At 43.0% G+C, this 26,574-nt stretch overlaps 1 protein-coding gene across 3 annotated transcripts in view; it reads left to right on the forward strand.

The window, feature by feature from the left end:
- SETBP1 (SET binding protein 1) overlaps positions 1–22,304 on the forward strand; it is a 358,959-nt gene extending 336,655 nt beyond the window's left edge. For all 3 annotated transcript variants that reach the window (XM_064480304.1, XM_064480306.1, XM_064480305.1), the window contains exon 6: positions 21,649–22,304. In XM_064480304.1, coding sequence (XP_064336374.1) covers positions 21,649–22,304 — 656 coding nt within the window. The remainder of the gene's footprint in view (positions 1–21,648) is intronic.
- The last annotated feature ends 4,270 nt before the right edge of the window (positions 22,305–26,574 follow it).

Here is a 26,574-nt window from a genome sequence, read left to right on the forward strand (position 1 = left end):
CCGCCCCCTCCTAGACTACCTAAGAAATGCTTCCGTTTAACTTCTCTCTTGTGGCAGAATCGTATGTACCTCAGAGGTAGAATCCACAATTTAGCTGTTGCCATCTTCACGACACACGGAATGATGGCACGTTCCAGGAAATTTGTTGAATTAATACACTGGTAAATGTTACCCACACTGTGGTGTTTAGAAATGCCTATTTTGATTAGAAGCCCAAGAAGAGACTCATTACTGATATTCACTCTAAAGTCACCTCCTAAATCAGCAGGTTGCTTTAAGCACAAGACTCTACGTACCTAACTCCTTTGTGGGAATCATGGGGCAATTAAAAAAATGAGCCTAACTGAAATAATAGAAAGAAATATTTGGAATGACACTTCTCAAACTGAGTTTCACAAAACATGAGTAGGTGTTTTGTGGTAAAGATGTTCTCATAGTTAAGTGAGGGAAAGGGAGACTGCATTGCACCTGGCTTCATTTCTGCGGAGGTTTTCAGAGCCTTTAATGGACCAGTGTGCACTGTGAGGTTCCAGGAGGGAGAGACACAGAATTTCACCACCCTACCTGACCACAAAACTCCCCTCTCTGTGAATAACTCTCAGTACCTCTTGGAAATGGTGTTCTTCACAGCCACTTGGGAACTCTTGCTCTGAAGAAAGGGGCTACTCTTTCAAATACGATCAAGAATCTTCACATCGTTCACATGCTAGTTGTGAAGTGAAGAGTATTGGATGGAAATGTCAGGTGAATGATGCCAGCAATGAGGTAGAGTCAGAGGAATGGGGACGAAGCTGCCCTGAGACTTGATGGATCAGCAGTGCCTTGTGGGGAGGAGGGCAGCCAGGCAGAGGGAGCAGTGTCGACAGAGTCCCATGCCTGGAATTCTGGGAAGTCATCACTCGGCTGGAGCAAAAGATTTGGGCCGAGGTCTGCATACTCACCCAGATAATTGCTTCTTCAAACTTGTCGGTTAAGCTCTGGAGACCTCCCTTTATGGATCTAGAAATTAGCCTGCGTGTTTCCGCCTTTGCTTGCCAAGCACAGATATTTCCCAGAGGCAAAAGACAGGTGGTCCCCCATTTTCCTTTCCTGAACTCCGTCCATGCAGCATGAGAGACAGGGTTCCTGGGACCGCACACTTCTGTGGGCTTGCCTCCTCTATCTGTGTTCAGTAATTTCCAAATATGCCAAACGGGCGCAGACACAGGTGGATATTAAACTTTTAAACCTGCCTCTCTGGTAATCAGAGCGGAGCCAAAGCTCTCCTGTTTCAGGATGCAGGAATGGGCTGTTTATTTTTGGCAGTGTTAAACTGAGACCCTCATGAGAATTTCACAGATTTGGTCCCATTTCCGGGTCTGAGCAGAGCTTTTGCGGGAAAACAGGCTAGCGATCTCCTCCAGGTGCTGGAGGCCGGACCTTCCTGAGATTCTGCTCCCCGCAGATGAATGTCTTCCCACCAACCTCAGAGACTCAGGGTCACACAGGCTGGGCTCATGTCCAATGCTCTGTTTCACACGTGAAGGAACCAACGCTCTCGAGATTCAAAGATTTTCCTGAGGTCATGCAATTGGATTGGAAATTTCTTGATTTCCTTACTGCCTGATTTCCGATGGAATCTCACTTCTGTCATAGTCTCAAGAGTGTCAAAGACAGAGTCCTTTCTCCCTAATTATGGACTCCTTTTAGAGAACAGTTAGTGAAACTCGTAATTTGATGCTTTAACCAAAGTCAAGCATACAGAAGGCTGTTAATAGTTGTTAATGGTTTCTGGGCTTGATTTCATTCAAAAGGATGCTTTACATTAGTCACACGTATTTCTGATAAGACTACTCCCTTAATTGCTGTTTTCTTTAGCGTCCTGTCTTTCACTGTCAGTAACGTAAGTCAGAATTACTTCTGATTATATACAGAAATCAGCTTATTTTTCAATGGGTCATCATTTCTACAGGATGGTCTTGAAGACCCAGACAAGTGCAGACAAAAAAGAAAGAAAGAAAGAAAAGAAGCATAAATTAAGTGACTTATAAAGCAAAGTTAATTTAAGGAATCCTTTATTCAGATTAAAAAATACGGAAATAATTCAATTAATTAGAAATTCATTTTATTTAAACATAACGGAAACTAAATTATCTAGTACAGTTCCTTGCGTATGTAGATGCTCAATAAATGATCACTGAGTGAAATGAATGATCATGAGGCAGTAGCTGTGTGCTCACACAGGACCAAACAAGGTGCGAGACAGCTGAGAAAAACAGGCTTGACGCTGGAACTGCTTACCAAGCAAATGGAAGACATTTGACAGATTTGACAGACGTGTGATGGGCTGTTGTAAATACACGTCGAATAATTAATCAGCCTGTAGTCCAAAGGGTGCTTTCTCAAACAGGTGATCTTGGGTAAAAAAAAAAAAAAAAGAAAGCAAACTTTCCCACCTTATTTTATAAACATAATGTGGAAGAAATGAACTTGGGTCGGAGGTTTAAAAATATGTCTTTTCTAGCATGTGTGCACGCACGCGTGCGTGTGTATGTCTGTGTGTGTTTAAGGCAGCTTCTTAGCATCTCAGAGCCAGAGAGTGATGGTGATGATAAAGTTAGTGATCTGGGGGAGGAGGCGGAAGAGGAGCTGCAGGAGTGGGTACCCAGGCTGAGGCCGTGTCGTCTGTGAGCTACCGGGAGGGAGGGAGGGATGGTAGTGGCCGCCACAGGCGCTCAGGCAGGTCAGCCTTCGTGATCCAGCTGCTCAATAGCTATTGATCAGCCACTGTCCCCTGGCACAACAAAGGAGGTCCGGTTCAAGGGAGCACTGCATCATTACTGTGAGTAATTAGGGCTAATGCACTGAAAGCTTCAATCAGGTTTGTTCAAAATGATGCGTAATTTGAAATAACTTCTATTGCAGTCTCCCAATAATGATTTAATAACCACACCAGATAATCGGTACCTGAATAAGTGAGCCTAATTTTTCTTTTCTTCTTCTTGTTGAACTAACTGCTCCGGGAGATTATGTGGTGTGTAGAGAACGCACGAGTTCACTACTGAAACGTTCCCCTGCCCTTTGTATTTAAGATGGGACTGTATTGTCAAGTACGTTACAAATTTTGTAACAACTCCATAAAACACCATGAGAAATATTTCTGTAGTTTTGCTTCTGGAAGTCTGGAGCAGTAGTGATGGAAAAGCGAACAGGCATTTCATTCTTTTTCCTCTCTCTCTCTCTCTCTCTCTCTCTCACACACACACTCAGATGCTCTCTCATGTTAAATCCAAGTAGGAAAAAAAAAAACATACATCAGGGCTGCTGTCACCAGATGTCACCTGCTCAAGGTGTAGCTCACAGATGACACAGGGAAGTGGAGGGAGCTCAGCTCTTAGCGCGTGGTTTTGTATCTGTTTCGTCTCAAGGCGAATCCATCATTCTCCCAAACTCTATGATCTGCCTTGCTTAAAACGATCAGAGACTATGAGTAAGTGAAAAATATTTAAATTTCACAAGTCTGTTAAGCTTTTAGACATTTTACTTCTAAAGCAAAGGCTGATATTGGGTAAGCCATTTAGTTATTAAACCAAACTATCCACCCAGTCAGAAATGACCGATACCTGTCATCAGGGTGCCAAACCTGAGGCTTGAAAAGTATCTTTACAGATTAAAGAGTGAATTCTTAATTCTAGTGGAATCAGAATGAAATTCAGTATTCTAGTAGCTGGAGCAAAATGATTGTGAAAATTGCTTCTAACTCCCAAATTCTAGAATGCCTGATTTTTCTCTTAACCTACTGCCATTTATGGAGAGAGGCCCCAAATGATGAAGTAGTATCTAGGTGCAAAAACAATGCACAGGAATTTAAGGATTGTAAAATAATTTATTTTATTTGTTTTTTTGTCCTATGTGGAATCATGATCAGATACTCCTAACCAAAAGAATGGGGGTCAATTCAGCCAAACATCTTGTCTTTCAAAAAGAACCAATATAGTCAAATAAATGGGCTAGTTAATAGGATCTGGAACATCCAGGAGCCATAAGTATACAAACTGAAGAAGTCTTCAAGTTGTAAAACAGATTTCTGTAAGTCCAGATTAATCATTTAAAATACACAGTAGGAAATATTCAAAAAAAAAGATCTAGAGAAATTAAAGCTTTATTTTAAAAACAAATAATTTTCTGAAAAGTGCTACCCACGGGCCCGTGTTGAAGCCGCACAGAGTGACTGTTTGCCCAGCGGGCTCTGCTAAACGGGAAACCCTTGGAGAGCCCCCTCCCTTCAGCTCTGGACCATGACAGGACCCAGCAGGTCTGCCAGCTTCTGTCCTTCCCTGAAGACCCCTTCACACCGAAACCTTCTCAGAAACTTCCATTTTTTAATTTTTCTTTTCTTTTTTTTTTTGCCTAAAAAGGAGGAAATAAGCTCTTTTCTGATTTAAACTGGACATCCTAGAAGAGCTGAGCTGTTCCCATGGTCCAGGCTGTAAACATCCCCAAGAGGCACCCAACCCCCCCAGAACTGGCCCCGGCCTCCTTCTCCAACCCCACCTCCTTGGAGATGTCAACCAGCACCAAACTCCTTTGGAATCCCCACTGTCAGAGTGAAACTTTCAAAAACCGAAAAACTCATGTCAAGGATTCATTCACCTCTTTAGTGAGGAAACCAACATGGTGATTAAACTGGTCCAAAAAGAATGGGAAGAAAAGGGTATTACAGGAAGGCAGGTTTTGGACAAAGAATGGTGAGCAGGATTGCTCAGTTTATGTCCTAATGGGCAATAAAACCGTAATCTCTGTGCTTATCTTTTCTACTGGAAAAAAATCATTTGCATATTTTCTGGGCAGAAGTCTACAGGTGCCTGGCAGAATCTGGACCTTTAATCAGTGGTGAATCTAGTCAGGGTCCCTTTCCCTAGATAATAATCCTTGGGCGGGCCTGTAAAATGATGCTCTTGGACTCCAAAAGGACATGCACCTTCCACTTGCCTTTTTTCTCTAAGTTTTGGCTCATTTTTCTTAACACCACCCCTGGGCTGCCCAACGCTCCCGTCGAATGCAAGTCTTCTTGCTTCCAGTTGTCTGCATTGGAAGCTCAGTGCTGCACTAAAGCAGCTATGTGATCTCAAACCTCAGTGCTCACATCTGTGAAGTAGGGGGAAGCATGCCTCCTGGTGTAGGGGATGGTGGTGAGCAATCAGTGAGGGCATGCTGGTGAAAATCTTAGCAGAGGGCCTGACACAAACCAAGAGTTCAGCAAACTTGTGCAATTGTTGTTATTATTATTGCTCTTGCTATTATCTGTTTTCCACCCCAGAAATATCCTGTTTCCTTCATCCACTCTTCAAGCTATTTGGATATGTAATTCTTTTTTTTTTTTTTTTTTATTGAAGTGTAGTCAGTTACAATGTGTCAATTTCTGGCGCACAGCACAATGTCCCAGTCATGCATGTATTCCTTTTCATATTCTTTTTCATTAAAGGTTATTACAAGACATTGAATATAGTTCCCTGTGCTACACAGGAGAAATTTGTTTTTTTATCTATTTTTATATATAGTGGTTAACGTTTGCAAATCGCAAACTCCCAAATTTATCCCTTCCTGCCCCTTTTCCCCGGTAACCATAAGATTGTTTACTACGTCTGCGAGTCTATTTCTGTTTTGTAGATGAGTTCATTGTTGCTACAAGTGGCATTATTTTATTCTTTTTTATCATTGAGTAGTATTCCATTGTATAAATATACCACAACTTCTTTATCCAATCATCTGTTGATAGACATTTAGGTTGCTTCCATGTCTTGGCTATTGTAAATAGTGCTGCTATGAACATTGGAGCATGTATCTTTTCAAATTAGAGTTCCCTCTGGGTACATGCCCAGGAGTGGGATTACTAGATCATCTGGTAAGTCTATTTTCAGTTTTTTGAGGAATCTCCATACTGTTTTCCATAATGGCTCCACCAAACTATATTCCCATCAGCAGTGTAGGAGGGTACCCTTTTCTCCACAGCCTCTCCAGCATTTATCATTTGTAGACTTTTGAATGATGGCCATTCTGACTGGTGTGAGGTGATACCTCATTGTAGTTTTGATTTACATTTCTCTGATAATTAGCAATATTGAGCATTTTTCCATGTGCCTATTGGCCATGGATATCTAATTCATAATTATTCTTCAAGACTCAGCTTAGATGTCTTCAACTCTAAGAAGGCTTCCCTTATACCCATTTTGAGACTCACCCCTTGGCAAAGCTGGTCGCCACACTACTGTGCTCCGTGGCCCCCGTCAACCCCTTGATCATTGAGCCCTACACTGATGTGGTGTCTGTGTCCCACGCTGCACCACCCACTCCCTTTACTGTCAAGCGTTACTCAACTTTGAAACTCTAGTTTCAAAACTGGGCAAACAATAGCTAATCATTAAATATTGGTCAAAATGCATTGAACAACTGTTTCCTGCAAAAAAAAAATCTGGTACATGAAAACACATACTTCAACATTGTATTAATTAGAGTTGAGAGGCAATGGTTTACCTTCATTTTCCGTATCAGCACCAGAAACAGCAAACCATCCTGAGGGTGTTCAGCAGAAGAGCCACCTGCAAGGAACCCCGGGGGCCACCAGAATCTTTGGTTCAGTAATGGTAGACCAGCTCCTGGTTAGTCCACCAGGATATCCTCCAGGCAAGACTACTTTCAGGTTAAATAGTCAGCTTAATTGGCATGGCATGTGCAGAGTACATGAGTGTGTGTTTATCAAGAGGAGGAACTTATACATGTATGTGTCTCCCTTCACTCAGAAGTCCAATGGGATTTTTCAGAATGAACTTCTCATTGGAAAACTGGAGATTACATTGGCCTGGGCTGTAACTCAATGACTCTACACGCAAGTCTTTCATTGTGGCCAGAGTACTGGTCTCCTGAGGACAGCCAGCATTTCCTATTGAGGTTTTGTCCTATTCAATGAGCATTGAGTAGCCCCTGAATTCCCAGAATTTGGGGTTATACAGAATGAAAACAATAGAAACAGAATCCAGAAACACTGCTTTTAAGCAATTTATAGTCATATTTGGATGTCAAGAGCCCTGCCCAGTGCTCGGTGATTAGTAGATACTCAGTAAACATGTCTGGACTGGATTTAACTAATGTTTTTTTTCTCTCCAGAGCTGAGATTTTAGGAAAGACAGAAGGTTTAATGACAGGTTGGAAAGTGCTGTGTCTGGGAGAAGTTTAACTCAGTTTGTCTTCTCTGTATGCTCTGTATGGATTACATTCCCAGCCACCTCTTGCCTCAGTCAGACCCTCTTAAAACTAGAGTAATGATAATGATACATTTTATCTTCTTCCCGGTGATCGTATCATTCACGCCTCCACTGCAGCCCAGCGGGAGGTCTGGCTGCGAGGCATTCACACGCAGGGGGAGTCAGGTGCCATTATTGTAATGAGGGGGAGGAGACCTCCCATATGCGAAGTGATTTCTATTAAGATACTCATTTTATATCAAATCTTCGAGCTCCTCTTTATAAATAGGAGAGAATAAAAGGACACTCTTCCAGGGCGGATTTTATGTGGCCAAGAACGAAAGGGCACAAATATTTTATGATCAGTTTTGAGATGAAAGCGGTGTGCCGGCCTTCTCCATCGGCCCTTCCCATCTCCAGAAGTCTAATTAGATTCTTGGTTTAATGGTGGTGAGATAATTTAGTGGCAACTGAAAGCAATTGTGTTAATGAGAAGGGGGGACAGGGCTTTGGGTTTCCTGTAATTAATGGAGAGTTTTTGAAAACCTTCTTGGTTCCAGTGAAGTTGGCATACTGAGCCCAGCTGTGGGGAAGAGGACAAGATCTTCCCTGATTATTGCTGCGGAAATGGCCTCAGGCAACGTGGAGGAATTGTGTAATGACTGTCATTAAGAATGATCTTTAGCGGTCCAGGCAGGCTGTAGTCAGTCTAAGGGACTGGAGAAAGGTTTAGAGAGAATAGACAGGTGTGATAAAGAGAAAGAGACAAAGAGACAAAGAGACGACAGAGACAGACAGACACAGAGAGAGGTGTAACTCACCCACCAGTCAGCCCCCTCCACTCTACCTTTAAGAGCCCCTGGAGTAATCCCAGAGCCTCTCCCAGAGGGGGTCTCTTTCTCCTGCTGCTTAAACTGGAACTGACTAGACAAGACTGCATTAGAGGAGACTAGACAGGATGCTACAGATGAGGAGAATGAGCCCTGGGAACTGAACTGAATTAGCAGTGTTGCAGATGTTACCTGCCAGGAATTAGGAAAAAACCTGGACTCTTTCTGGCTGCCACACGGATATAAAGTAAAATCTGGATTTGGAATTCAAGGACCAGTGTTACTGTCAGCCTGCAGTACTTAATTCGGTCCCTTAGGTAAGCCACAGTCTAAACGAGACTTCTGAGTTTCAGTGAAATGGGAAAAATAATTTCTGCTTTTCAGGCAGTGGTAAGAAAGAAATGAAACAGCAGATGAAAACACCAATCATATATTCAAAATCATATATTCATATATCACTATTTTATGACCCCACTCATGTCAAAACTGAAGTCATGTCATGTCATGATTTAATCATGTGGAGTCATAATTTAGTCATGTTATGACTCTGATCAAAACACTCGTTAACTATCTTCAAAAGTTTTATCCTCACTCCCTCCTCCAAGTATCCTTATCTCGGGGCACCATCCAGGCCCCCCCCACACCCCCTGTGAGGGTTTAATATTGAGTTCATCTTACCAGAACTTCTATGTGGCTTTGCTACAAATTGTCAAATATTTTTCAAGAACCTGCCACTGTGATACATACAAGTAAAGATTAGCCCTTGCCCCTGGGGAGCTTTCATGCTGTTTGGAAAAGGCCTGAGTCCAAAACATGAGATGCTCAAGTACTAACAGAGCGATCATTTAGCAACCAAGAAGTCATTAGTTTCCAGCTGAAATGCGGCACTAAGGGAGTTGGAGGCACTGAGATGATCTGGGAAGAGAAGTTGAGATGGTCTTCTAGTGATGGAGCAAATTAAAGACGCAGACAGAAGCAGAGGATGGACAGGTTTACAACCTCTCTAAGATCAGAGCATATGTGGAAATAGTGACAGATGATGTTGGAGGAGAGGCTGGGGCCAGAACCTGTATCTGAAATTCTAGAACGAGTCATGGTGACTCTTCTGAAGAATCGTGATAGCAAAATAAAGCCGTGGGCCGACAGCCATCTGCGTTTGTGTTTTAATTGGCCTACACAGGTTTATATATTTTTTGTAAATTAACATGCAGATTGTACACGTCAGAAGATTTACGTAATAATCAGGAGTTCTGGCTTTTTGAAACTCAGATTACCTGATGACTTTGGGCTCAGATTCCTACCTGGCAACAACTGATTGGTACAGAATAACGTTTGCCCCTTACACGGGCTGTCTTCTCTTTAGTTTCCGGTGTCCTCTCCTGTCCCACCACCTTCCTTCCTATTCCTGGCCAACCTCACTCATCATATTGGCTGTCTGGCTCCCTATAGGGAACTATTAGAAAAGGCATCTGACCTGCAGAAAGCAACAGAATCAAAACAATGTGCAAAAATGTGCAACCGAAGTGACACAGGTAATCTGTGTTATTTAACTCGAATTTCGGGGTGGACAGAGGCCTTTGAAATTGCAAGACAGAAATTTGGTGCAAGAATGCAATCATTAGTAGAAAATGAACAGGGAAACCCATGGTTTCTCACTCCTTGTCCAGATCCTTTGAAACTCACCTTGAACTAGGTCAGCCCTTGCTTGAATCCTTGAGTCCATGACTTCTGAGATGTGAGCCCTGGTGGCAATGATTTAACCTCTGAGCTCACAGTTTTCATCTTTATGTGACAGAGATAGGAATGTTATCGTGCGGTCACTATCACAATTAAATGAAGAAATATGTGAAAAACTGTGGACTGTGCTGTAGATTCTCCGAAAAATGTCAGTTTCTCCCCATTTCCTGTAGTTTCTCATGAGAGCAGGGGTGACGCCTTCTGCTCGCTTTGTATGTACACAGAGTACATGCCACAAAAATAATCACTGAGGAAGGGAATGATCCAAAAACCCTATACACCCTACCCCCCAGCAAAGAATGAAAGTCGTTCTTCTCCCCTCTTCCCCAGTCCAAGACTCCTAAACTGTGACATCTGTTATTTTAATATCCTCTGTAAGGAAGTCCGTTTGTTTCATGAGATCTGCTTTGGAAAGAGACGCAAGGCGAGAACTTAGCTGCCTTCCATCTCTCTCAGAGGTTCCCACCTGTTGTTGGAGGCCTCTCTTCCCCGGAAACTGTTACCTGTTTCCTTGAAACCTCTTTAAAGTACGAGAGACCAGATACAACAGTGAGGGAAGGTGAGTCTGCGCTACCAATGGACAGCTTCAAAAGACAGAGAGAAGGTAGTGAAGGAGGGAATCCCAACGATTCAATGATTCCAGTGACGGCTGTGAACACCCTGTGTGGCCCAGACCCAGGGCTGGCCCCATAAAGATGACAGAGCTCAGAACAAAAGCGAGTCAGCCTGACGTTACCTTTAAATCCAGCAGGGGCTCAGACCAGCCTCCAGCAGTGTTCCTGGGCTGCTGGGGATGGTTTCAATGCTCAGAAACACGCCTCCAAGGGGTTTTCTTGCCTTCCAGCACCTGAAGAGCTCTTGAGAGGACTTTTCTTATTTTGAAATCCAGTTTTTTTTCGGTCAGCGCCTTTTGGGTACAATCCTGGTCTTTGTCTCGTGCAAGTTGCCAGAATGAAGTGATTTGGGCTTTACATATGGAAAGTTCATTGCGTTGTGTAATTAATGGGAAGCAGACTTTGGGAAGCTGATGACCCCGGCCCTTATTTATGTGAGAGCATATGTCTGTGTTTTGTTTATGACTCGCTCTCCTACTCCGCGCACTGTAACTTGGGTTTGTTTATACTAACTTTTCCTAGAATCCAAGCCACATGGTATATGAGCCAATAATTTATGGTCTCTAAAAGGGAAAGATGATGAATGGGCTTCTTCCTGTTAAATTGTCAAATCTTAAATTGAGGAAGGAGTATTTGCTGCCTTGAGTCTGTCCAAGCTTATGCTTGAAAAAAAGGAAAAGCAATAACAAAACAACAAAAATATCAACAGCAACAAAAAACACCACCACTACACACACACACACACACACACACACACACACACACACACACACACACACACACACACACACACACACCCCAAAAACCCAACCGGCTGGTATAGTACTCAGAACTTGAATGTATCGGTAATTTGCCAAAAGAGCTTGTAACCTCTCCCCGACAAGACCATTATAATTCTGATCTGAATATTCAGCAGTGAAAAGACCATTCATTCCCCACCCCTCCTCTGTCTCTGTCTCTCTTGTTTCTGGTGTTACATAGTTAATATGCAATATGGTCATGTCTCCCTTTTCTTGGGGACCCACAGTTTTAACCAATTGGTGAGCTGAGAAATGTCCCAGCCATTTTTCTTGATGGCACCTAATAAGTTCCAAACTTGTTTTCGTCATGGAAATTTCACTTCTCCTATGCAGTGGTTTGGATTTTGGTCTATCTTTCACAGTATTTCAGTGCTTTTGGTTCTAGCTCAAATACTCCAAACAGTTCATGGTGCTCTGGGGAGAGCAGGGAGCAGCTGAACTATGTGAGATACCTAGTTTAATTTGCAGGGATTTGGATCCCCTTCAATAAATCCTTTTCTGTTTTACACACAGAGTTTACAACATAGGTGCTAAGTGTTGGTTTAGGTCAAGTCACGTAGATTGACTGCATTTCAAGTCAGTCTGTGGAGCTCTTTGCTGGTCTCCGGGAGGAGGGTTGGAACTGAGTGCCTAGCACAGTGCCTGGTGCCAAGTGGGCACAATCCTTGTTGTTCCAAGAATGAATAAGAACAGCTAAGATATGGTCCTTGTCCCTTAAGAAAACACAATTTCAGAGAAGAGATAAATGCAGATTAATCCCATAACCTTAAGAAAGGAGAGGCTATGTGAAGTGTTATCAGAGATTTTGCAAGCAATGTCCACGGGACCACAAAGATGAATGCAGGAAAGAGAGTCCTTTTAGGCTTTTAGGAAGAGGACTTGGTTCAACTCAAGTCCAGCAGAAATTGGAAAGCACTGGAACCACACCCAGTATTGTTTTGTTTTGTTTTTGACTTTTTTATCCCCTTCTGGGGCAGGACCATTGCCTCTGGATAAAGGAAAAATGTAAGACTTTTCTTTCCCACTGCAACATCAGATGCAGTATCTTTTCGGATGGAAATAATAGAGTTGGGCATGCACCTGTGGGCTATGCAGAGTTATTGTTTCTGTGGGACATCCATCATCTACTAACCAGACACAAAAATATGCAAAAGTCTAAAGCAATGGGTATAAATTGCTTGCTGGATTTATGAAGAATTCAGGGATACTGTATTGTATAAACTGACTTTTTTTTTTTTTCTTGAAAACCTTCAATAAAGAGAAAAACAATTGCATGTATTGGAGTCACATGAGTCATGTCCAGAAGGAGTTAAGGGAAAGCTGACATGAGGGTATTCAGATTTTTTGGAAATGCCCCAAACCTGAGCACTCTCTGAGAAAAACAAAATTAAGATTCCAAACTTTCACAATAGACTAAAACACTGAACTAAAACCAATAAAATTAAATTTTGCACATTTAAATAGAAGACTTGCATTTAAGCTCAAAAACCACCTCACAGTCACCATGTTTGGTGGCAGTTTATATGAAAATGTTTAAGGGAGTTAATTGAGCTTACATTTATTATGAGCCAACAGTGTGATGCTGCTGCAAAAATTTTTAAGTGCAGGGTTTTCTTTTTGTTGTTTGGGTTTGTTTGGTCTTAAATAGCTCTCATTAATAGAAGTGCAGTGCCTTGTGCATTAGTCACTTTTTACTTGGAAAATCAGTTTAATTCTGGGCACCAAAATTTAAGGTAAGATGATTAAATCTCCAGAGGAGGGTAATCGAAATGGAATATAGTCAGGAATTCATCTCACGTGAGACACAGAGGAAGGAACTAAGGGTGTCTTACCTAAAACAGAGAAGCCTTGGAGGTGTATAACTATTCTTAAACAATCATATTTATTCAGAAGTAAGGATCCTGCCAAGAGATCAAGAAATTTGCCTGAAGTCACAGAACTGAGGTATGAAAAGTCAAGACTAGAACTTCATTTTCCTAATGTCCTCATCAATGTGTTTTCTATCAGACTGTGCACAAAAGTCTGAGTATTTAAGCAAACAAATGCAATTACTAAGACCAGGAAGAAATACAAACACGAATACCAATCACTTGATATAATTGTTGGAGTCCTAGCACGCCCCATGACAAGTAAGGATTTCTTTCATCCGAGCTGAAGTATTAAAAGTGTGAAAATTTTCATAAGATCATGTTTGTTACATTATTCTTTGTTCTTCCTTGTTTTTCTGGCTTTTTTTTTTTTCTTTCAACATTTAGAAGAGAGAAAGAAAACCTCTCCCAATCAAGTATGAACACGCACCTACAATAGCTCAAGTATTATATAAGGCGCGGTATTTATGGTTAAGGATACAGCCATGCTGCATTTAAGCAGACAGAAAAAAAGAAATATAAAGAGCCCTTTGAGAGGGCGCAGCCACCCCCGCGTGTGACCACCCGGCGTGCTGTGAGACTCAGCAGATGTAGCGTCAAACTTTTGGCATTAACTGCGTTTCTAGCCAGCCTCTCATGTTGTCTAGTCAGTCTGCTGGGGCTTGAGCCACATGCAACATACAAAAGCCAAAGCTGATTGAAACAGAACGAGGCGAAATGGCTCTTGAATGCCTCGGTTTACGATTGCCACCACTCGCAGTTCATTCCTCACCAGGCACTCTGACCCTAGAAAGTTTCACCCCCAGAGAAACTCCCAGCCTTAAGAGACTCCCCTGTGGGTTCATCCTGGGCTGTCCCTACTAATAATGTGCACAGAGCACCGTCAGGGCAGCTCTGTCTGCCCCTGTCACCAGTTCTCCCGTCTCTGAGCTCTGCCCCTCACCCAGCCTTCCCGGGCCTGCCAGGTCCTGGTTATCTTCCTTACAGGCTCCCTGAGCAAACGGGCAGTGTTCTTATTCAGCTCAGGCTCCCTCTGGAGACGAGTTACCGCTGCCTGTATCTGCCCAAAGCCACAGGTACTTTGTCCAAAACCTGGGCTCAGGAAGCGACTGGCGTTATCACCCGATCAGAGAAGTCAAGGATTCTGAAAACCTAGCGACCAGGACCACAGAACCGCCTTACCGAGTACAGGAAGTCAGCATCAAATCCCATTCCAGAAGTTACCCATGCAATTCAATTAAAGATGCTCTTGGGAATATAAAGATGAATGCTACTAGGCTTTGATTTCTAGGGGTTTACAATCTGAAAGAATCTAGCAGGAAATACTCATCAAGCAGCTACTAAGAAGAAGGAGCTGTGCTCTCTTTCTTACGACGGGGACAGAGGAGGACATGCGTCTGTCTCCAAGAAGCGTTAGTGCTTCTGAGGCCGCACACTCACAAAAACCTATTCTTCTAGATTAAATACTGAACGACTGAAGTCTTCAGGAGTCTAGGAAAAGAAAGGAAAACTTTAAAGCAATCTAAATTTTTGATCATGAGGTCATATCAGTAACTTAATTTTGAACAGTTACCCCCATGTAAATTATGTATTTAGAATACATACCGTCATCTTTTAAAATATAAACTTTAAAAGGTTGAGATACATCTGAAAAAAAAATACTCTTAAAATAAATTTAAATTTCATTTAACTCTGTTGTTAATGAAACAAAAATATTTTCACTGTCATCAAATTTTTATACGAATTTTAACATTATACTGCTTTAGAGTGGGCCAAGTGATCGAGTTTGAGTACTTTTTGAAAACCCTAGGGGTTTTTTAACAGGTGTAATAAAGCAATTTGAAGGTCTGATTCCAAATTAAATTTGTTTCAATATTTGTTAGTCCATATTATAGGTTAAAAGGATATTTCACATAAATGTAGATCCAAAAGGGGAAAGTACATCATTTTGCTTAACTCATAATACTATCTTTTTCAATCCCATCCATCAGTTAAAGCAAAGGATTTTGTTGAAATTTTACTAACCAACTTCCTTTATTAACAGTCAGATGGTCTTGTATATCAAAAGGCATTGCATTTTTTTAATGAGTTCAAATCTCTGAAACCCTTCGCTTGGAAGTTAACTCCATTTTCAAGATTTTTTTAGGTTCAGGGATGCTATAGGTTACAATATAACATTTTCAGCAACAAAATTGTCAAACAATGGAAGCACTTCTAATTTCAAAAATGCTGTCTCAATATTACAAGTTTGTTTCTAAGAGCAGTTTACTTCCTTGCCCATTTGACCCTAAAGGAACATTTAGGGTTTGTTTTTTTTAACAACTACTAGGTAACGTTACTGACAGCCCACTGACAGCACAGAGATGGTGAAAACATTTAAAACCCTGCTTTCAAAGTACAAGAAAATTGCCATATTCATCTTTGAAAATAACAATTCTTCTATACAGTTTGCTACAAGGTAACCAATAAAACCCTGTGCAGTATATAACATAGTTCATGGATATTCCTGATCTCATTACAAAATATTTTTATTTTTTGTTACAGTGTTTATTTGTTTCAAGGTCTTAATTGTCTAAAATTAACCATGTGGGCTGACCTGCTGTAGCATTTAGACTACAGGACCTGACAACACCTGAAGGGAATAAATGCATGGGTGGCCCAAAACCCCTTTAAATGCATGTGGTCTCTTCTTTTCCCAGGAACTTCATGCCCAACTGTGACAGGTGACAGACACATCACCTGATGTGCAGCCCAAATAAGGGCGTCACCTCCCATTTTTCCATATATTAAGCATCACAATGCTTAACTTCATTCTTATGTTTCAGATAAGCTATAAATAATATAAGTGAAAAATATTAATGTTTTCCTCAAGGCCCAAAAGATAGTCTTGCTATGGGGAATGTGCACCCCACTTGAAAGGCTGCTGATTTAAAACGGGATCAGATCTGGAGAGGCAGAGAGGCACCCCCACATACCAACATGCAGCCGCACACCTGCCACCCCGCCTTTCCATCAGTCCACTACCCGCCTCACCTCCTACATTCACCTTTCCCGTGGAGAAATGTGAAATAGCAAAACAAAGACCAGGGTCCTACAAGCCTATGCAGCTGAGATAGAATGTTCTTCCACAATAAACCCCAAAGAGCAAGCATTTACTGTGCTTTAAACAAACTAGTCACCTTTCCAAAGAAACCCCAAATCGTATTAAGGTGACTTTAAGAACGGCATGGAAGCACCTTTAAATTGTGACAAATCCCCCACATCTGCTAACCCTTAATTTTAAATTATGGCTTTCAAATTGGAAAGCAGAGGTCTGCAGCACGTGTGTTGGTGATGGGCAGTGACTCTGATGTGCCCTGCTGGACGCAGACCTCACCGGCAGAGGCAACTTGCCATCTTTTTTCAAACAAGCTTTTAAGACCAGGACACAGAAGGTTGAGTTAAATTCTAAGGAAAAAAGAAGAAAGCTTGCATGCCAAGGCAAGTTGCTTCATACATCCCATTGGAAAATAAAAAAGCAGCATTAGGGAACAAGAGATCATTACTGAGTTAAGTACAAAAGTCCAAAAAAAAAAAAAATGTACAGTTTACATGGGAGAATGGTAAACAACTGAATTCCTTTGAGCTTGTAATTGCCGTCCATGTGCTATATACCAGCTCGTGTACTGCTGTGTGAATAACCCTGGGAAGACAGAGGGAAGACGTGGCCTCTGCCTTCGAAGAATCTTCTGCCACGTGTCAGCATACAAAGCAATTCACGCTGCAGCTCTGTGCCTTGACCAAGGTTCATGCTGCTCCAGCCCTGTCCAGCCTGGAAGGCAGCTCCACTCCAAGCAGCTCAACAGTCCCCAGCATTTCTCCACCTTCCCAAAGGGACATGCAAACAGCAAGAAAAAAATATAATTAGTCTAGAGAGAGATTTGCCTCACTCTCTGATCCATCCAAAACTTTTATAAAAATTAGGTTATGTTTTGCACATTGCCAAAGTTCAGTTTCCAAGCCATCAGCACCTATTCCTTGGGAACCTTCTCTACAACGAAGCCTTGTTAACCCTTATCTTGCTCCCAGTCCTCACCCTACATCTATGAAGTGAGTGTGGAAAAAAAAAAATCAGTGCTAAGTCCAGTCTTTGATTATCATACAAGATGGAGCAAAAACAAATGCTGATGAGCCAATCATCTGATAACGAGAGCAAAGAGAAAAATCTAGAGCTGGACCAAAACCAACTCAACCATTTGCATGGCCATTTTAAGTACAGAGAAAGGTCTACGAGATGATTTGCATTGCAGAGTTACGAAGAAACAAATTCACATTTTGCTTTGGCCACACATAATTATTCTTTGAGACTAACAAAGAACAGGCAAGATACAGGACAATTATAGGGAGGAGAGAAAATGTGGAATCAATCTTGCTGCAACAGCCCAGAAATTACTGTCTAATAATGAAACAATCTGAAGAGAGAAAAATCTGTTAACATTTAGAGGGACAGTGAAATCATAAGCAATCAGGAGAATTGTGAATATCAAACCCTGCCAAGTCCAAAGCCCTCCTCTCTGCCACTCTAGGATTTCAAAATTATTAGATGAAATAAATGTTGTAGAAAGCCAGCTCACATTTGGTAAGGCAATTGATAATGAGTATAGGAAAGAATTATGGCAATCTTTAAATACAGAAGTGAAAGAAAATGAATAGCATCGAGTGTAACTGCTTGACGTGATAGATGAAGAGAGACCCCAAAGGGCTAAGAGGTTCATCCCAGTTCAGCTCTGTTTCCAGCGGCCCCTCCCCGGACTCCTTCCTGTTCACACACACGGGGTAATGAGCCTGCACTGAAAGTCTGGATAATACATATAGGACAAAATAAAATTCAGATGTTCCGTAGATGGGAAACTGCCCCCCAAATTATAATGTGGAAAAGAAAAAGGGGTATTAATTCCTAACACCTGATGTCCTCAACGGAGATTGGACCATGACATATGCAGTTGGTCACAGCATAAAACCCAAAGCGCTCATTCATTCTCTCCCAATCCCATTCAGCCAGGAGGGTAGCTACCAGCAGGAGTTTTCTAGGGAGGTGATGCATGTCCCTCCCTTGGGACATTTCTTATCCTTCTAAAATTATTTAGGCGAAATAGAGCCCAAGGGTGTGAAAATCGGATATCTCCCCATCCTAAGACTCTAAGAAAGATGTCTTATTGCTAATAATCATTTCTATTTTTTTCTTTTCTTTTTTTTTCTATTTCCTTCTTTCTTTTTTCATTTCTATTTTTTAACCACGTTCATGGAAATAGCAAGTATATATCAGAGTAGGTAGAATCACATACTAAATCTCTGTGTTTCCATCACTCGGCTTCCACAACTCATAGTCCATCTTGTGATGGCACAGATGTAAACCATCTCCACCACTGCAGAAATTTCTGTTAGTACTACTCCAGAGGTTGAATAAAGTCCCATGAGCTAACTGTGGAGGGAAGAGATGTTGAAATGTCATCCACCCAGTCTGGCTCACATGTCCTGCACTGGAGTCTCTTCAAACCTTTACACCTGGATGTTGAAAACGAAAAAAAAAAATTCAGGGGGTCTGTGTGCTTTTAAATTTACACAAACGGTATGCTTACAAATGCTTATTGTTTGTCTTTTTTATTCAAGTCTTTTTTAGGTTTAACCATGTTGATATATTTATATGTAGTTTATTCCTTTTTCACAGATATGTAATATTCCATTGTTCAAATATATCACAGTTGATTCATTATCTTCTTCATTAGCATTTAGATTGTTTCAGGTCTTCTGTAGCATACACTGAGTTTCAGGGAGCATCCGTGACCTCTTGTTACACCCAGCAAAGGAGGCCACCTGGCTGTGGGGGTCTCTGGGGCACTGAGCAGCCCGTCTTCAATTCTAGTGGCTTGCCCATTCACTCTCCAAAATGATTATGGCAGTTCACTCTCCTGCCAGTAGCATGTAAGTGTTCCTACTTCTTTCACAGGTTTACCAACATTAGGTAGTTTCAGACTTTTAATTTTTACCAATATGGGTTCACATACATCCCATAAAGTGTAGATTCAATCAGGGAAAGGAAAGGAAATGGAATGGGGGGGGCAGTGGGGAGCATTAACTTAGCTGACTCTAATATTTTCTTGCTTAAAGAAAAAAAGCTCATATGACCAACAGGTAATGTTTATTAGATGTGAAGGGTGGCTGCGATGGAGCTGGCTGTGATAATTTTACTATTGTTTGGAAGGTGTACACTACTCAGAGTTAATTTTTATTTCATAATTATTTTTATATACAAGGGCTGGATAAAAATACTTGGCAGTATATAACAAATTATTGAATATGGGATTATCCACCAGGTTTGGGATTATCTACCAGATTCCCTTTTTTGTTTGTTTTTTGGCATTTCAGGCTTAAAAAAAATACTGAGAGGGAAAATCCATTGGCTGTATTTGCCCCAAATGTCCACCACCTCATGGAGTTTTCCAGTCCAGCCTGACTCAGTCAGACGTTGCCAGCTAATTGCTCAAAATGACTTACTCTGTACCTGAATGCTGTGTTATGTCCCTCATGGCACTTGCTTCTGTCTGGATGACGTAAACTAAAGAGAAGGAATCTGCCAGGGGAACTGTGACTTGGAATAATGCCAAAAGTCTTGTGGAGTATTTCTGACTAGTTTTCATATCACGAACTCTGTGGACAAGGTAAATGGCTTGGCTCTGACACGGAGGCCTGCTAACTCTTAGTGTCACTATATTTTCAATAGTTGATTTAAAAATCCAATGTGAAACTCTTAGAGAAGACTAGGACTGTGGGACAGCAATGATCAGTGTGATTTTTCAGTCCAGAAACAATTCTGAAACAGCTTCCACCTACAAGGCACCCCGTAAGGGCCAGAAAGTCCAACAAAAGCTGGTCCCTGCATCCGAAAATGTACAAACAAGCTTTTCCTTTTACAACACTCACTCTGGCTTTGTTCTATTTTGATCTTTCTAACTTATTTTGAAGATTGTTCAGTAGTTGTTGGTTACTCAGTAAGTCTTACAATGACCTTCGGCCAAAAGCAGTGCCATTCTGGCCTGTCCTCGGAGAACTCAGAGCTTCCCACTCCATGAAGCGCGTGGCGTAAATAACTTCAAATAAAACCCTCCAGGAGATGTGTGTCGGGTACAGCATGAGGGGAAATAGGGAAAAGCAGGGGAAAGAACCAAGCGGGAGTGCCTAAGAGTAAGCGATACCGGTGTCCGTGTTGCAGCATTTTTTCCTCGTCTCCCTTGAGATATTTATTCTGCTTCTCTGCTGGTAGTTGGGAAAATATGGGATGACATAGTAAACCACGATGCTAAAATGAAACCCATTTGCTTTCAGGCCTGTGACATTTAATAGAGTTGACATCTTCTACGTGGGCTTCTTTGGGGACGAGCATTTAGTGTAAATCACAGCAGCAAAGAATAAGGACACAGTTCTTAAGTTTACAAGTGGCCAGAGGGAGGAGCCAGTGTGTAGATGGGGCAGCAGAGTGTGAGTGCCTGTGTGTGTGTGTGTGTGTGTGTGTGTGTGTGTGTGCATGTATGTACATGTGTGCCTCTGGTGAACACGAGAAACAACAATCTGAAGGAGAAAAGGTCTGCCACGTCTTGAAGCCATTCACACTTCATGGTGCCTGAACTTCAAAATGAGGCAGTTCTGAGGGCTATTTAGGGGCAGCAGTACAGGACTTCCTGCGACTAGAAGTTTGGCTCATAAAATAGAGGTGCATCTGGCCACCAGGACATGAAAAAAAAAATGTTCTTTGCAAATAACGGCCCAGTAGCAGGGGCGTAAATGACTCAGAAACACCTGGTTGATATTTCCCTTGAGGCTTCCAGAAGATGAACTGGTTAAGAAGGACCTGGTGAACTGGACGTCATCAGGTAACTTGGCAAGTCCAGACCACTGGGGGAAAACGTGGAGTGATGGTGTCATCCCATATAGACTGTCCCTGAAAAGAGTCCTCCCTCCATCAGTGGAGGAGGGTTAGGGATAAAAGAGGTTCAGTTCTGCAGTCAAGTTCACCAGGTGAAGGCTTCTCCTTTTCAAGGTTGACGGCACACACGCATGATTCAGACTGCTCCATCCAGAGGGTGGCTTGTTTTACCCATTCGGCATCCTCTCCAAAAAGAGAAAGTCTAGCCTAATGCTAAATTGAATTAGACCAAATGTCAAAGGGCAGAATAAAAAACTAAAAGCTATAACAGGAAAAAGTCATGGGAGAATTTATATTACGATTCTGACCTTGATTCCCATGGTCCTACATGGTGTGAGCCTCAGTTTCCAAACTTAAAAACGGGAACAAGGGTGGTTCATGGGATTGATGTGAGGCCTGAAATACTGTAAATAGAAATGCTTTGTCCACATCACTTAAAGTGATGCTCGTTTCTGGTTATTTTTCATTTTAGTAACAAAGGATAAATAGTGGGTACCGGGTCACACTGATGGCATTAACTCTCCGTAGTCTTCCCAGCCGAACAGGACGCCAGCTGTCCCCAGGCGAGGTCCGAGGCAGTGTGCATCCTGTGATCCGCTCTTCTCTTCCCTTCCCGCAGCCAGCTCCTCCTTGAAGAGGCGATTCAAGCGGCGCGAGATCGAAGCCATCCAATGCGAGGTGCGGAAGATGTGCAGCTACACCAAGATCCTGTCCACCAAGAAGAACCTGGACCACGTGAACAAGATCCTGAAGGCCAAGCGGCTGCAGAGACAATCGAAGACGGGCAACAACTTCGTCAAGAAGAGGCGGGGGCGCCCGCGGAAGCAGCCCACGCCGTTCGACGAGGACGCCCGGGACCAGATGCCGGTGCTGGAGAAGTGCGTCGACCTGCCCAGCAAGCGGGGCCAGAAGCCGAGCCTGAGCCCGCTGGGCCCGGAGCCGGCCGCCGGCCAGGACAGCATCATGGCCACCATCGAGGCGGTCATCCACATGGCCCGCGAGGCGCCGCCGCTGCCGCCGCCGCCGCCGCCGCCCCTCCCGCCGCCGCCGCCGCCGCCGCCCCCGCCGCCGCCGCCCCCGCCGCCCCCGCTGCCCAAGGCCCCGCGCGGGGGCGCGAAGAGGAAGCACAAGCCGCCCCCGCCGCCGCCGCCGCCCCCGCCGCCGCCGCAGCAGCCGCCGCCGCCGCCCCCGCCGCCGGCCCTGCCCCCGGAGGACGAGGTGAAGGCCAAACGGCAGAGGAAGGCGCGGGGCAGCGACAGCGACGGCCTTCCCTAGGGCGGGCCGGGCGGCCGCGCGGGCGCCGGGGGGCGGGAAGTGCCGCGAGCCGGGGCCGGGGCGGGACCCCGCCGCAGGGACGCCAAGCCCCTCTCCCCAGAAGCTGGGCAGGCGCGAGCGGGCCGGATGATGGGGTCGAGCCTCGCGGGGCTCTTGGGAAAGCGAAGCATGGGGACGTCTTCAAAAGAAGGCTGGGCTTTCCAGCGGGTGCCCGCCCCGCGGCGCTGCGGCGTGGCCGGGCCCCGGACGGGCGCGCGCGGGAGCCGTCACGGCTCCGAGGGACGGTGGCGCCCCCGACGGCCACCAGGCCTCCCGCCGCCGGGGGGCGCCCTCGGTTCCGCCGCGTTTGCCGGCCAGGAAAAATCGAAAGGGAACCGCCCTCGATTAGGAAACATTCCAAGGGGAGAAAAGCTGCCGATTTCTCAACTGGCTTTGTTGTAATCCGCTTCCATTTCATGGGTTGTTACTTCTTTTGGTTTTTCAAGCTCGGGTAGGCTTTGGGGCACCAACATCATCTTCAGGTGACTTGCATCTTTCCGTTAATAATGCAGTTTCTCAGTTGGACTCATGTCATCAGAAGGTGGAATTCTAGTGATAGGCAACCTTAGGACATGCTTTCATATTCTTCTGTGTGTCTCCTCCATCACACGTACACTGATTTTTAGCATCATGTGTTCCTACTTTTTCTTTGCCCATTGTACTTCTGTATACCTTTTCATTAACTTCTTTGCTGCCTTCTTTTCCTTGGTACTCACCTAAGTAATGTAAACCTTACCTGTGTCGCAGTGTTCACCCTTGGCATGCTGTCCCAAGGAACTTGGCTTTGAATCCCAGTTATTGTGAAACGGATACTTAGTATTGATAGAGCCTTTTTAAAATAAGTGATTTAGAGCAGCTGAGGATATGTTAACCCAGGTGTCAACCAGGTTATTTTTATATTTAAAACATATCAGCAAGGAATAGGCAGAATAAAATGGTTTTAATGCCCCAAAGCAAATGGAATAACTGACAAATCACCAAAAACTGAAACCCCAGACCCATCAGAAAGACAAGTGTCTAGCAATGCCTTGGTATGTGATTTTTTTCCCCATACAAATAACTAACAAATGTCATTGAAAAAAAGGAAACAAAAAGACAATAGAAGAAGTCCATTATCTCTTTTCTTAAAAGCAAATGGTAGTAAGTGTTCTTATCTGGGAAAAAAAGAAAGAAAGAAAACGCTCAAAGGGTGTCACCACTCCAATCCTATCACGCCACCTTGGACAAAGTATCCAAGTTGTGGTTGCCTTAATAAACTGAAACATTTTGTACATAATGTAATTATAAATCTATCAGTCTGCATGGATGCAAACTGTGTGTGACAAATCGTCTTTTAAATGGTCAATTTCAACTGTACATTTCTCATCCAAGTTGTACTCTAGCCATTGGTTTAGCGTGGACAGATATTCCATCTCTGCTATCCATCTCCACAGCCCAAGTAAAACATGTTAAGAAACTCAGAATGAATATGAAGTTACTCCCATTGCTGTAGACGTTTTTTGAAAGTCAGATGTGGCAATTTCAAATAGGTATTTTCAGTTTCCTCCCTCCCTCCTCCCCTTACCTACCTTAAGACATCAAATACCTGGTATGGTAGATATAAAAAGAGACACTGAGAGATAGAGTTAAATTTACTATTGGGAATTAGAAAACCTGGTTTACCTTCAAACTAAGTTTTTTTTTGTTTTTGTTTTACAGGAAGTTGGGAACAGCTGGAATTGTATGATCACTTTAGAACATGTGATTTCCTTGGAGAGAGATGGATTTTTGTAGGGAACACAGGAGAATAAGGGATAGGTTATCTATGGGAGTAAATTTTAAAATCCCAAGTTAATATGCTTGCAAACATCACTACCCTGTCATGGCATCTATTGTTGGTTGAAATTACCCAGAGTCATCCTGTTCTGCCCTGTCACCTTGGACTTCATGTAATTTGCTGCCACTGGGTCAGTTGCATTTAATGCCAGCAATGTGTAAGTTTAAAGGAATGCAGTCTTCTGTTCTTTAAAGCCTGCATCATAGATACTCAGTTTGTGACCTAGATTGACCTTTGGCATTTCGCACAAGTTGAACAGCAAAATCAAACCAACCACTTTCGGTTTGTCACTGCCGAGCCATGTCTGAGTGGTTCCAAAGTCATCCAAAAGGAAGTTTTAAATTAGCCCCACTCCCCCCACCATTGTTACGAAAGACCAACCGGTTTCATTTCAATTAAGCCATAAAGAGATTTCCCTCTTGTTGGATTTTGAAAATAATTCATTTTAATCTTTTTTTTTTTTTTTTTGCCTTTCTTCCTTCCAGTGTTGTACTATTTCCCCAACCAAGTCTGTGAAAAGACTAGATCTTGCAGGGGACAATGAGCTGGCACTCTCTAAGCGTCTTAAAGAAGGACCTAAAGCTTAATTGGCATTAACCTCTAGTAGGTGAGAAATTTCAAATAACTGTAAGTTACATTAGAATTTCCAAACCAACGAAAGGTATTGCAAGAGAGACAGTGCAGTGTCGCACGGTATACGTGAATTCAGCACTACAGTTGTCGTGTGAGTTAAATGCAAATTCTCTACATTTACGACGCAAAGAGTAGATTGGAAAACCAAAACCGCAGAGAGCAAGAGACAGGCTAACCAGCTATTTGGAGGTGGAAGCAATCCCGTCCCCTGCAGAGCTTCCTTCCTATCTTTCCTGTCCAGGTCCTCAGTATCACATTATTTGTTTTTTTCTTTTGCTTTTCATTAACGTAAGTCATCTTATTGGTACGACCATTTTCTCATTTTCTAACTACCCCGTTTGCATTAGCCTGTCCTCTCCTGTCCAGACCCAGCATTGGGCCAATCTAATTTGACATCTCAGTTGCAGAAACAGGATGAGAACCCAACTCACCTGACCCGCGTTGTTTGAGCTCGCTGGCCGCCCAACACTGCCTTTGGTGGCTGCATTCATATTTAGAGAAAATGTCACTTGGGATGCACAAGACTCTGTAAACAGCCCCCAAAGTATTTCATAATAAGAAAAATTCCTTTTTTTTTTTTTTTCTGGAATACTTGCCTTCAGCAAGCAGGCATGAACCCGCTTCTAAGGAGCCTGATTAGGGGTGAGCAAAGGAAGAAATTGATGTAAAAACCACCTTGAGGGTGATGGTGGTCTCTGATCCACTTTCCTAAATGGCCCTCATCCCCAACTAGGAGAGCAGAGTTTCGCTTCGTCTAACAGTGTGGCTCTGGCTACAACCCAAGGAAGACAGGGCGGAGGAGAGGAGAGCGTGTCAGGGCTGGCTCATGCTTTGGCAGGCCAGGGACTCAACAGCCACTGACAGCCCCGAGTAGGTGACTGAGGGCCGGAGGGATTAGCATGTTAGCTTGGCTGCTGTCCGCAGTAGGAGGCCATGGTCGATGGCAGTCAGAATTTGTGTTCTGCACATTGCTGGGTCTATAAATATGATAAGCAAGTGGTGACAGAATTATACTATAAGGTGATGTACTACATGGAGATCATAAAGGATTTGGTTGTAGGACTTAAGTAGAAAATCCCACTCTTACAGCTTATTACCCAACAATATTCAGATAATGAGCTTTTGGAGAATATTTTTTCCCTGCCACTAGGAAGATTTACCTGGGAACTGTCTAAAGTCTAGACATACATTTCCAAAGCCTTTAAATGCCAACTGTAGCATGGAGAGGGGGGTTGGCAGAAGCCGAAATGCCTCAAAAGCCATTTAAGTGTTACATTGCAGGATTCTCAGTCCTTCTCATTATGTAAAAGTAGATAAATTTAGACGTTATTCTTAACACTACCCTATAGTATCACAAAGGTCCAAATGCCAGAGCTTACAGATAATGTCATCGCAGTGCCTAGAAACTCAAACTGTAACATACCGTAGCATTTTCTTGGTGTTTTTTAAAGTTTCTTTCCACAGTACCAGGCTCCCCCTGCCTCTTGTTTCTTGGAGAGTTTGCCCCACTAATGAGTCTGCCTCCTTTGTTGGACTCAGTCGCTTGGGGAACAGTCTTAGAAGCACATATCAACCAAGGAATAAACTTCCTGAATATCTCTTGCCCACTTGCCCAGGTATAATAAACACTAAAGGGGGGAAAAATTGAAAAAGCTGCCACTGGTCAACACAGAAGGGCAGTCCCAACTTAGGTTGGTGTCTTTCTTTTTCTTCCTTTTTTAAAAAAAATCTATTTCTTAAATAATAAAAAAAATGCACATGATGTGTTAAATATGTATATAT

Source organism: Camelus dromedarius, chromosome 28 (assembly GCF_036321535.1).
Source record: "Camelus dromedarius isolate mCamDro1 chromosome 28, mCamDro1.pat, whole genome shotgun sequence".
NCBI lineage: Eukaryota > Metazoa > Chordata > Mammalia > Artiodactyla > Camelidae > Camelus > Camelus dromedarius.